Below are 13,520 nucleotides of genomic sequence, written 5' to 3' on the forward strand. Positions count from 1 at the left end.
GAGCTGTGATTTTAAAGGGGCTAGATGCAAGTTGGTCATTTTATGCTCACTACTGCCACCTCAGGTCTTATGTGTAACTGCAGCTTCTATATTAAGCTCGTGCATGACAGCACTTTGGACCCATAGGAACAACTTTTTGAGTGACAGTGCAGGATTTTAGAGGCAGTTGTGGTGAATAGGTCTGGGCCCATTCTGCACATTAGGACATTCCTGGAACATGTAGGTGGAAGAATATACACAATTTTAACATTTTTAAACTCTGTGTAGTCCCTTTAAAATAGTGCTGATTTGGTCAAAAGCCTGACAGGACTGTAATAAATAATATTAACGGCTTACACTAGTATTGCACTTTAAAAGCCTGTGTCACATGTGTGTACCACGTGGCTGTAATGTGTTGTTTATATCAGTTATATATAACTCTTAATATGTCAGTGCCCTCTGCTGGACACGTGTGGAATTAAATTTAAATTGCCCCCTAGTGGCTGTATGAGCACACTGGGGATTTCCTTAAAAAATCATAACTCCGCACAGGGATGGACTAGAGACTTCCTTTTTTTCCTACATACTCAGGAATTAATGCTCTACAAATCGGGGATTAAATAATCTCGTGGGCCGGATTTCGCCCGTGGTTTGACACCTGTGTGCTAAAGGTAAATGCTAACCTTAAAAAAGTTAACTGAATTCTCATAAGTCAGACTAAGATTTGCATTCATGTCAGAAGGAAACATCAAACATGATTGTGGTTGACTGACACATTTCCTGCTGCAAAAAGCAGAAGAGATGTGCTCTGCATATGACAGAGAGGAAAAGCTGCCGACCTGAGGTAGGTTTCTACATAAACTTGTTGCACACGCCCTTGCGGCTGCTCTCTATTTCCTTTTTAGTAAAACAAACGCACAACACAGCACATAAAGGCCAGCACTCAGCAGCACAGCATGTCTGGTTAATGCAGAGGAAATGTGGGTGTTCAAGGCCATCATTGTTCTCTGTAAGTTACATTTTGTTTTTACATTTGTCATTTTTATAATTATTGTCATTCGGTAAAATGTGGAGTAATATTTGTGTAATTTCAGACCTGAGTGCTGCTCTTGCTGCTCAGGATTCTGAGGAAGGTAAGGAAAGTGCACATATTCATGGATCAACCTTTTAGGCACCAAAGTTGCCCAAAAAAAGTGATTTTGCTGAAAACAACAGGTTCTCTTACGAATATGTTTCATTCAGAACTCCATCAGGGGTTTATCAGGAGCTCTACCACACAACAGAATCCACTTTTAGCATCAAAGCAATGCTCAGGACTCGTTGTAGGACTGTTCTTTTTTAACTTTATTATTATAGATGTCACAAATATTTTTTTTATTTTTTTAATCTGGCACCTAAATTATCAATACAGTATTTATTTCAGTATTTAATACATGTTTATTTAGAGTGTTAAAATGAATCACCGGATTAGAAAAAATAGTGTTTGGGAAGTAAAGCAAATGTTTGCATAAGAAACATGAAGTTCATCTCGTGTCTGGCAGTTCCTGTCACAACTGTTTTATTGCATTGTTATTTATTAAAACATCTTCTTCATGTAAAGTAGGAGTAAGTTACGATACTTTGCTGGTTTTTGGTGCAGTGATACATGTGTAATTGCGACAATCATCCCTATTCACTGAATAATCAATGCACTTTTGTATATTTTCAGCTCTTCCTGTGCCTCGCGTGCATCTGCAGTCACAGTGGTCTGAGGTTTTTCCGCCTGAACAAGTCAGACTAAGGTGTGACGTTAATGGCGAGGACTGGACCGTTATCTGGTACAGAGATGAGCAGGAGATTCAAACTTCAGATACATCTGTCATTCTCTCTGAAGACTCCCGGAGTCTGACTCTGAAGGCAGAGGCACAAACACAGAGTGGAAATTACAGATGTAAAGGCTTTCACAAACTCAATGCATCCCTCAGCACACAAGACAGCAATGCCCTTCAAATCACTGTTCATGGTAAGCCAAGCCGTTTTATACAGAGATGGAGAGGAATACTTAGAGCTGAGTAATATTTATATTTATTTACTTCAATTTGAGCATTGCTGTGTATAATGTCAGGGCCTCGTCCCCCTCCCCACCCCCAAATAAATAAATACATAAGATAAAACATTTATAATATTAATGTAGTAATTGCCATTCATATTTCTGTGTCTTAGTTTAGCGCAGATGCACAAAGCCTTGACCCAAATAGCATTCTATAGTTGTTTTTGTTTTTAGCAGTGTTTTTCTATCCCAATCCTTTTGGGCACACTTTGGGTATAGAAAAACCTTATTTTATTTTATTGTGATAACAATGATATTGTTGTATTATATTCATATTCATAAAAAAATCTGAACTTTTTATTTATTAATTAATTTATTTGACCTTTAGGAAAGTCCCTCTGAGATTAAGAATCTCTTTCACAGGGCAGTCCTGCACAACAGTTATATTGGAGTTCTAGTTCTTTTCACTGCGATGTTATGCAGTTCCCCGGAGGCGTAGAAGGACCAGGGAGGGCTTTCCCTTCTGTTCCAAAGTTTTGTCTGAAAATCGCCGATGTTATAGGCATGGCAACTTTATTTATACCGCACATTTCAAACTCAATGCGCCTTCTAGATGTTCTAGAGCTAGAAGTTCTAGATGCCAGGAGCATGGATTACAGATAGATAGCACCCTAGGCAGCTGCCTGGGTCGCCTATGCCCAGGGCCATTCCTGTACAATGTAGTGATAGGAATGTCAATAGATGTTGCATGGTCTATGTGTTGTGTGTTTTTATTGTATAATGTTGCCCACTAATGTTGCACAAAGTCAGATTGTATTTTTTCTGATAGACATTGTGTTAACATTTGTGATTTAGTTTTTAAAAACGAGATTTTAAAATGTCCAGGAGCTTTTACATTTAAGAGAAGACTGGAGTGTACGCTGCTAAACTAATACAAGAATCACATTCATTTTATCAATCAATCAATCAATCAATCAATCAATCAATCAATCAATCAATCAATCAATCAATCAATCAATCAATCAATCAATCAATCAATCAATCAATCAATCAATCAATCAATCAATCAATCAATCAATCAATCAATCAATCAATCCATCCATCCATCCATCCATCCATCCATCCATCCATCCATCCATCCATCCACCCACCCACCCACCCACCCACCCACCCACCCATCCATCCATCCATCCATCCATCCATCCATCCATCCATCCATCCATCCATCCATCCATCCATCCATCCATCCATCCATCAATCAATCAAAGTTTATTTATATAGCACTTTGCAAATACCCCAGGAAGACCAAAGTGCTTCACAGAAGGATAAAACAATTAAAAAACAGAAAAATATCCCAGACATAATTCAGTGAGAGCAAGGTAATAAAAGATGAGTCTTTAACCTGGACTCAAGGTTTCTGTCTTCTGTCTTTATGAACCGAAGACGAGCTGCTGCATTCTGCACTAACTGTAACCAGCGGAGTGAGTGACTACTGTGTTTGTAACAGGGCCGTTCAGAGAGCTACAGAGGGGCATGGGCTCAAAAATCAAAAGAGCACTACTACTTTAGATCATACAAAACTGTCGGCTTGTTGACCAGTAAATTTCTCCATAAAAGCTATCTTATCTTGTCTTATCTTATCTTATCTTATCTTATCTTATCTTATCTTATCAGTGATCCACCATTATGAGGCCGACTGATAAAAAATAAAGAGCGATCTGAAGCACAAGGTGCAGAGATCGTTGTTCTATGCAGGAGTTGCCCTCTAATACCACGAGAATTCAGCTTGCAGGAAGATTAGCTGCCCTCTGCTCTCACTTCCTCCTCTCTCTGAGCGCTGCTCTCTGCTGCGCTGCAGGGCCGGTGGGTGGGATAGTGGAAACATGATGATCTAACGAGGGGCATGGTCATTTTCGGATTTCATTGATTAATATAGGCAATAAGGCTCATGGGGGTTATTTTGTAAAAAACAACGAATGCTCAATGCTGCATCCTTTGTGATTCACTATTGGGACTATTAAATCTTTGTGAATCTAGTTTCCATGTTGTCATGTATAACTTCGTTTTCATTCATAACACCAAACATACACCAACAATAACTTCCCCTCCTTTTGCTGCCTTTAGGACAAAAGCTGACGCCTGCTCTGAGCTTCGATGGCAGTGTACAGGACGTATTTGTTGGTGAATCGGTCACATTTAGATGTGGGATCGATGTGTTGTCCTCGTGGGAATACGTTTGGTACCTGAATGGTTATTCAGTACATAAATCTACTGATGCTGTGTACACTGTCCAGTCAGCTGAGGAAGCTCATAATGGAAAATACCACTGCAAGGTCCAAAGAGGGGGAGTGTTTGTCAGCACTGACAGTAATATTGTCAGCGTTAAAGTATCAGGTATGTCTGTTTTTGACTTTGTGAAATTTTTCCTCATGATGTGTAAAATGGCATTTCAACAATTTCCTTTCACTTTAGCTTCATGTGGTCGATCACCATTATATATTAGCAGGGACCATTTATTTTTGTTATAGTTGAACATAAGGCAAATCTCCGTACTATGGACAATTGAATTAACACATGGTGCCACACGTAGCTGAATTCTTTCCATCTATAAATACTGTGCATCTTTTTGTTTATCTCTTTGCTTTTATATATCTAATGTTTTTGTAGATGTCCCCCGGCCGAGAGTGAAGTTAGAGAGCTCATGGTCTGAGGTGATTGAGAAGGAACAGGTTTTGTTGAAATGTGAGAATGACGGGCCCAACTGGAAATTCACCTGGTTCAGAAATGGAGAACAACTCACTGAAAATCCCAATATTAAGTTTTCTGATGACGGAGGGGCGCAGCTTATCATGTCTTCAGTGCCTAAGAGTCTTGAAGGACTCTACACATGCAGAGCTGAGCATAACGCCAAACAAAACATCAGATCTGGACAAAGTGAACCCATCAAGATCAAAATTCATGGTAATTCAGCAATTCTTATTTTCCTTTGGAGTGTCTAACATTGGTGAATGAATGACAGTGTGAATGGGTGAGTGGTTCCTTGATCAATATCGGTAGTAAAGCGCCATATAACTGTGACCATTTAATAACATTATATTTGTGGTAATTACATGGAAAGCAACATAGCATTTTCTTATTAATACTATGGACTCTGTTGTTCTTATAGTTTTTAATTATTGATTTACTCTGTTCTTAGATGGTTTTAATAGACTTCATTCAGAGGACTAATTGAAGAAATGTGTATTTTTACTATTTTTATGTGTAGCACTTTGGAAACTCTTGCTGATACAATGTGATATAGATGTAATGTATTGGATTGGTTGAAAATTAATTGTAAGTACCCTCTCTTTCCACTGTCTAGACACGCCCACACCCACATTGTCCAAGGAACCTTCTTTAAGCAGACTGTATGTGGGTGAGACGGTGAACTTCACGTGTGCAGTTCACGTTTCTTCTGGCTGGACGTACAAGTGGTACAAATACAATAGCGAAATCGGCCACACCGGCTCCACTCTCAGCATCCGTCTGGGTCTGGATAATGCAGGGAAGTACTCCTGCAAAGCCCTCAGAGCCAACGGTACCGAAACACACAGCAGTGAGAAGAAAACACAAGCTGTCGATGGTATAAACTCGCCTTGCCTTAAATAGTGCAAAACAGCAATAACACATTTGCTGTTCCCATGTATTTTCATCATGCTTTTCTTCTTGTTGTTAATCCATATTCTTTGCTGTTTTCCAGTTCTTCCCGTACCATCTGTGAAGTTAGTCAGTCGATGGGCAGATGTATTTGTGAATGAGGTGGTGATTTTGAGCTGTGTGGTTAGCAACACAGAATGGAGCTTCTCGTGGTTGAAAGATGGGCAAACTCTTCTTGCACATGGTTCCTTTTCAATGGCAAGGGCGAATCTTTACATATCTGCTTTAAGGAGTCATACGGGGGCTTACTCCTGCAAAGCCAGTCACAAAGAGAGGCCTGTCCACACCGAACCGAGCCAACCACTAGATGTCAAAGTCTATGGTAAATCATAAATAATTATTACCACTCACAAGTTCAGTTTGCTTTAGTAGTGCAAATAATAAAAGATTGGGAGCTTTACTCTATTTTTTTTGGTGTTTTTTTGGGATCCTGCCTGCTTTTCAGATTTCTGTGATGTGCGTGCCTGCTTTGCTTTTACATTATTCCCAGTCTCCCATCCAAGTACCAACCAGGCCTGACCCTGCTTAGCTTCCTAGATCTGACGGGATTGGCGGTATTGCCCAAGTGTAGGCCAGAATATCTGCTTCAGTGCGCTCAAAATCAACATTTAGGCAATTATACTCAGAATCCTTACCTAATTGTAGCAGGTAACCCTCATTGGCTGGTAACTTTTTAAAGGCAGTTTGTGAAGTCTTGGTTATAAAGCCTTTTGGGCCTAATGAAGGTAAAAAAAAAAACGCTTTATTAATTGAGTCCATTTACCATATATATCAGACAGACTGCACATACACATCTGATCTATAATAAAAGGTCAGATTGGTATATTAGTATAGGCCTATGGATGATATATGTTCATAGATGCCTTTTATGTATTAGAAAATTGTCTCTCTTTTTTTTCTTCCAGAAAACACACCTAAACCCACATTGAGCCAAACAGAGCCAAAATATAACCCGATGTATGTGGGTGAGACGGTGGAGTTTGCCTGCAGTATCGATGTGGCCTCTGGGTGGAAGTTTAAGTGGTTCAAAGATGAGAGCGAGATCCACTCCAGCGAGAGCCACTCCAGCTACAGTTTCCAACTTGGCCTGTCTGATGGAGGGAAATACTCGTGCAAAGGAACCAGAGGTGGACAAACTACTACAGACCACAGTGACAAGATTAGCCTAACAGTTCTTGGTATGATTTTTTTCCTTTAAGATGTCCTTTAAAATTCATGTTGTACAATTATGAATGCTCAAAAAGGAGTCGGAAAAAAAAATGCTTGTATGCGCCTACCCTGTATTCCACGTGTATATACTGTACATGTGCATTTTCACAGTGATGCAACATGAGTCAGATTAAAATTTTCTATTCTTAGAGTAGAAAAGCATCGTGACTGACTTGAATGTTTAGAATCCTTCAGAGTTCAGGCATTGAGTTCTAACTACTGGAGGCTGCATGAGCACTATTACGACTCGATTGGGGGAAAAGTGCTGGAAAGTAGGAGAGAGTCCTTTTAAGTTTCAGAGCTGGATTTGGCCATAGGATCTGGCAACCCTAAGGCTTCATTCTGGAAGACGAAAAATGTAAACATAAAAAACTTTTACAGCAAGTAAAGTGTATCAGTAAAACCAATAATTAACTTGAAAGCGAAGACACATATTATAGATCATCAGGTAGAAACTAAGGACTTTTACTTTCTCTCTTGGCCACAGTAGCATGCACATTATATTGAGCATTCAGGACTTGGCTTAATGTACAAACAGTGGATATTGCTTCTTGTGCATGTCTCATATTGGTGTTGAGGTGTGAACTTGTTCCGATCTAAACTGTGCATTTCATTTGAAACAGGATGTTGTGGTGAAGTAAAAAAGAGGGGAGTCATTTAGCAGATGTGTAGCTGTCCCTTTCCGCATAAGGGAAAGAAAATAGTTTCTGAAATAAAAATGTTTAGACCAGGCTTGAAATGAAATGAAATTGTAGATTAAAAAAAAAGTGAGTTCAATTATTAAAACGGAACGAAAATTCATGTAAATGTTCTGATGTCGTGCACTGAATTCATCAAATCTAGATTAAATATGACTAAAACTAAATGATCCTTTTAAGCTTGCTGAATACTGTCAGCGATGCAGTTTGCTGAATAAACATAACTGACATATTGATAAGTGAAGCAAATGAAGAATGATCAAATATCTCCGAGTGGTGTAAAGTAAATCTCTCTAAATAATACAAAAACTACTTCATTTTCAGGACAAAAAAAAAAAACTAGGGAGATTTTTATCAATAAGAAGTAGAAGTATTAATTGACTGCATAACTTCAAATCATAACTACACCCAAGAAGTGACTTCCTGTTTCGATCCAGCGCATCAAAAAAAAAATCTATCTATCTATCTATCTATCTATCTATCTATCTATCTATCTATCTATCTATCTATCTATCTATCTATCTATCTATCTATCTATCTATCTATCTATCTATCTATCTATCTATCTATCTATCTATCTATCTATCTATCTATCTATCTATCTATCTATCTATCTATCTATCTGTCTAATGTCCATTAAAACTGAAGCTTTTGTATTTGTTACAGAGAAACCTATCCCGCAGCTGAAGGCCCTGACTCCATGGCTGGATGTGTTCCCCTATGAGACTGTGGAGCTGGGCTGTGGGGCCTCCTCCACACCCTCAGACTGGACTTACACATGGCAAAAAGACGAGCAGCCAATGTCCCGCAGCAGTAACGGTGTGTCATCTGACTCAGACGGAGCAACTCTCACGATCGACTCTGCTGCATCGTCACACAGAGGCCAATACAAGTGTAAAGCAACCCTCAAGAGCAGGCGGGTCATCACCTCCTTCAGCGCTGGGTTTACTGTCAATGTGTATGGTAAGATTTTTTAGGTGCATTTCCTGGTTCAGGTATTGGTTGTGTGAAATATTTAAACTGGCCTGAAGTATTTTGCACCGTTTATGGATAATTGGCCCCAATGCTTTTCTTCAGATCAAAAGCCTCGGCCCATTCTGATCCAGGATCCGGATTACTCCATACTGTTCCCCCAAGAGCCTCTTTCCCTCCAGTGTCACATCAATATTTCAAATGGATGGGAGTTCGTGTGGTATAAAAACAATAAACTACTTCAATTCAATCAGAATAAATATGAAGTCACCCCTGATACAGCTCACTCTGGATCATACACCTGCGAGGCCAGAAGAGGCAAGGATCACATCTTCACCTCTGACCTAAGTCAAGCTAAAATTGTGGAAATAACAAGTAAGTACAAACACCTTCAAAGCGAGGCATAACATTAGGACCTCGTCTCAGCCGTGACAGAGTTGAGATGTGAACAAGGCTTAGCGCCACGGTAACACTGTGCTAGTTTGGCCTCCGACTTCCTGATTCGCGCTGGAGGAAAATGGGCTATATTTAGACACACAATAGCACACATGGTCTGTCTTTTGGTCGCATTTACAATGTGGATCTATCGTGCCAAAAGACGTTTACTAGGAAATAATAATTTGATTACTAAAGCTTCAATGTTTGGAAATTAATCAGCAATAAATAAAGAATTATTATATTATATTATTGTATTATTTGTAATGATTTATGTAAATGTTACTATTTTATGTCTTAGGGACCAGGTCTGCGAACTAGCTTTTAGCTATCAAATAAACATATAAATAAAAATAAAGTTAGTCCATAGGGGAATCTAATTCATAAAGGCCACTGTATTGGCCTACAGTGATCAGTTATAAAGCTGGTACATGCATGGAGAGAATGCTGGTTCAGCATCAGGACCTACATATTAGGTGGTCTTAATGTTATGCCTGTTTGGTGTACGTAATTACATTTTTTGTGTGTTTTGTAATGTACATTGAAACTTCTCTGTTTGTATTCAGAAGCGGTGCCTGAGCCTGTGCTATCCCAAGTGCCAGCTGTAGATAAGGTGTATGTGGGAGAGCAGCTTGTGCTCAAATGCAATCTAGACGTCTCAGTAGACTGGGAGTACCATTGGTACAAAGATGAACAGATTATAGTCAGTAATGCCTCCAGTATTATTGTTAATGCAACACACCCACACAGTGAAGTCTACAAATGTGAGGCCAAAAGAAGGAAAACACACTTTGAGACAAAAAGTCAGCCAAAAGTCATTGCCATATCTGGTAAGATTTTAAAATACAGTACATTTGTCCTTTTCTTGTGGAAAGCTCTGGATTGTATAGAACATAGTAACACATTACCTTACACAAAAATATATATGTTTGACTACTTCCTGTAGCCATCCCGACCCCCTCTGTGAAAAGTGTGACCCCATGGTTGGACGCTTTCCCGGGAGAGACTGTATTGTTAAGCTGTGGGATGAAGACCGAGGCGTCTGATTGGTTGTACAAATGGAGCAAGGATGGACAGCCAATCAAATACGATGAAAGTGTGAAGTCTGACCAAGAGGGCACGTCTCTGACCATCATCTCCTCAGTGTCACACGCTGGAAAATACAGCTGCATGGCAGAACACAGGGAGAGAGCTGTAATCAGCAATTACAGCTCAGGGATAAGACTCCAGGTCTATGGTAAGATGTTGCCTTTGAAAACTGATCTCTACAAGGACATTCAACTAGAACATTGTGCAAAAGCGGAACGCATTTTTATAGACCAGTGGTGCAAAAGTGGACCACATTTTTATAAACCAGTGGTGCAAAAGTGGACCACATTTTATAAACCAGTGGTGCAAAGGTGGACCACATTTTTATAGACCAGTGGTGCAAAGGTGGACCACATTTTTATAGACCAGAGGTTCTCATCTGATATGTCATGGGGCCCCGCACCACCATGCTATACAGTACAGCAACAAACCGCAACTCAAATAAGAAAATTTATTGTCCAAATACTTATCACACATTATAGTTAGTTGTTGAACAAAGGTTTTAAGATGTAATCATGACCAAACCAACTCAAACTCATGCACTTAATATTGAAATAATCCCTTTTGATTCATGACCCACCAGTTTAGAACCACTGATAAAAATAAAAACATGTATGTTCCTTTATGGAGAAAAGCCTCCTCTGAAAATAAGATTCAAAATCTCAGCGGTATTCTCCTGGCTAAATGAAGGTAAATATACATTATAGAGGGCACTACAGTTTCTACTGCATGAATTCACAGAAAAATGTCTTTCTCCACAATATTCCAATTGATTGATGATTGCATTATGCATCATATCCACTGCAACAAATAAATGGACATGTTTTTTGCAGATACTAAACCCAGGGTTACACTTGTTCAAGATCCCGAGGTCAAAGTCTTCCACACCCAGGACTCAGTTTTCTTCAGCTGCGGAGTTAATGTGTCGTCCGGATGGGAATATTCATGGTACAGGAATGATCAAATACTGGCGTCTGGACCAAACTTCACCATCAGCCACCTTTCCACCTCAAACAGTGGAGAGTACAAGTGCAAGGCCAAAAGAGGACAAGATGTTACCGTTTTTCACACAGACCACAGCTGGAGTGTGACGCTGACCGTTAACGGTACATTTCTAACGCTCCTTCTGTTAATCCATATGGCTCTGACACTGGCTTCAACAGGATTGTCCAAACTGTTATAATTGAGGGCCAGATATTGAAAGTAAAGGAAGAGCTGCACTTTGCCCCGAGCCATAGTTTGGACACCCCAGTTATTGAGTGTTTGTGCTCTGGTTTTTAATGACATGGGAGCTTTTGTCGACGACTGCATGCATGGTTTGGTTTAGTTCTGGTTTAAACCTCAACTGGTCCTAGCTTAGATTTGTGTCCTTATTAGGTTATACATGATTTAGCCAGGTCTAGTTTTGCTCTTGCCTTGGACTGAGGTTTAGGTCTCGAACAGATTAATGGATACTTATATTTTTGACATTGTCTGAAACATGTTGTGCTATTTTACAGAACGCCCCTCGGCTTCTATACTTCTCCTAACAGGCTGGTCAGAGGCGTTCTCCACTGACAGTCTCACACTTAAATGTGAAGCAAAAGGCACTAATGATGGCGATTGGAGCTTCAAATGGTAAAAAAAAACACACTTAACTCACAGCCATATAATTATTATAGGGAGATACTGACACATGTCGATCATTTATTTCCCTTTCTTCCTACACACTAAACCAATTCAAGGCAAATGACTTGAATATATATTTTTTTATACAATTGGTCTGTTTCTATTAAGCACACTGTAACCCATGAACACCTGTTTGTACTCAATGTCATTGCAAATAGGTTTTAAAACTTTACTCTTACACAGGTTTAAGGAAGGTAAAGACATTGCCCAAAATATGTCAAAACATTTCGTCACGCCACAGAACGACCCGGACCAGAGCGAGTACACGTGCCAGGGCGTCCGCACCGGGAGGCCTTCATATACTACGTTCAGCGAACCTCTGAAGACCAAAAACCTCTGTAAGTGGAGCAGTAGGTAAGACGTAGAGAACAATGCTGCTTCTGTTAATTCATTTGTTTTATTTCTTTTGCAGTGTTAAAGAGGAGGGTCCTTCTGTCCATCTCTGGGTGTCTTGTTTTCGGCATTTGTGCTGTTTTTCTCGGATGCATTCTCTTAAGGGTTTTCCGCAAGCCAGGTTTCACTTCTTTATTCATAATAATGACTAAGTAATGTTTTTTTCAAGATGACGCTTTTGGCATGCATACAGTTATTGCTCAAAACACAAGCGGCCATCTAGTGTTACTTTTGGTTTTGCATGATCTTTTAGATGTGGCTGATCTGTAGTTTATATTAAGGTGACCTCTTTTTTTTTCTTGCCTAGTTGTTGACCAAGAGAAGCCAGAAGAGGCAGACCTTTTCCTCACAATGGCACAATTAGAAAAAAGTACGAGAACTAAACATCGGTTTGGTATTACGGCTTTAGTATCCACTTCCTTTTGCCTTTGCCTAACTTCATCAAACGCAATCTCTTTTTGCTGCCTATGAAACCAAACTTTGTACTCTTGCATGCAGATGCGCCAAATCCTCTCGCGGAATATATCACTGATGGAGACATAGAAGACATGGCTAAAGGTAGTTTTAACTGAAAAGAAAAGAAAGTTTGTATATTTACACAATATTTACATGTTTTTTTGTTTGTATTTTCTTTCAGAGCCCACGGACGCAGATGAAAATGGAATAATCTGCAGTGAATCAACAACTTTGCCATTAATATCTAAAGAGGATGAAGGTAACGGAACTCCTCTCTGTGTTTCAATCAGGAATCCATCGTTTATTAAATGTCTTTTAAAATATGCTCTGATGCTCTTTTCCAGCCACACCGTCTCAGAGCAACAGTGCATCTGGAAATGGTGAGATGGTTTCGTTTAAACATTAATGTGGTGAGACGACGAGAAATGGCCAGACTTTTTTTTTGTCAAGAACTTCCATTACTGTAAAGAAATAGTGATGATTATTCAAGAATATTTTTGTGAAGTTTTTTATGCTTTATCAATATAGAAAATAATATTGATGCCGCACATTTGAAATTTAAAGCAGTGTATATACATGCTGTTTAGTTCAAGGTTGTTCTCAAAATAGACACCAGGGGTCAGCAAATTACCTCCAAAGTGTAGCCTTTATTTTGTGAGGGATAATGTATCAGGCAAACATGAATTGTGTAAATTATATTTAACATAATGTGCAGCTATGTTTATGAATATGTATATGTTCTATGAAATTGTACAAAAATAAACATGTATTGACTATTGCTGTATCATGCTGGTTCCGGGGTTAATACATCTTTACTTTACTTTATTGGTTTATTTGGAGAGAACAATAATGAACACTCTGTACAGTTACTTGATGTAAATTTACCAAATTAAGCC

The 13,520-nt window shown here is 39.2% G+C and overlaps 1 protein-coding gene across 1 annotated transcript; it reads left to right on the forward strand.

Moving 5' to 3' along the window:
* Positions 1–884: 884 nt before the first annotated feature.
* LOC306964026 (Fc receptor-like protein 5) lies at positions 885–13,486 on the forward strand. The gene is made up of 20 exons (XM_079557863.1): positions 885–988; positions 1,074–1,112; positions 1,688–1,981; positions 4,133–4,402; positions 4,676–4,969; positions 5,370–5,630; positions 5,748–6,026; positions 6,610–6,882; positions 8,278–8,574; positions 8,689–8,958; positions 9,585–9,848; positions 9,965–10,255; positions 10,941–11,213; positions 11,607–11,724; positions 11,959–12,113; positions 12,188–12,289; positions 12,476–12,538; positions 12,667–12,726; positions 12,806–12,883; positions 12,969–13,486. Exons 1-20 carry the CDS (start codon positions 958–960, stop codon positions 13,028–13,030), a joined length of 3,774 nt encoding a protein of 1,257 aa, XP_079413989.1. The 5' UTR covers positions 885–957; the 3' UTR covers positions 13,031–13,486.
* The last annotated feature ends 34 nt before the right edge of the window (positions 13,487–13,520 follow it).

This window comes from Gobius niger, assembly GCF_951799975.1.
Source record: "Gobius niger genome assembly, chromosome: 6".
Lineage (NCBI taxonomy): Eukaryota > Metazoa > Chordata > Actinopteri > Gobiiformes > Gobiidae > Gobius > Gobius niger.

Coding starts and splice junctions, on each gene's coding strand:
- LOC306964026 (XM_079557863.1), top strand. CDS start 958: ATGTGGGTGTTCAAGGCCATCATTGTTCTCT. Junction 12,539..12,666: donor AATGGCACAATTAGAAAAAA/GTACGAGAACTA, acceptor TCTTGCATGCAG/ATGCGCCAAATCCTCTCGCG. Junction 12,727..12,805: donor CATAGAAGACATGGCTAAAG/GTAGTTTTAACT, acceptor ATTTTCTTTCAG/AGCCCACGGACGCAGATGAA.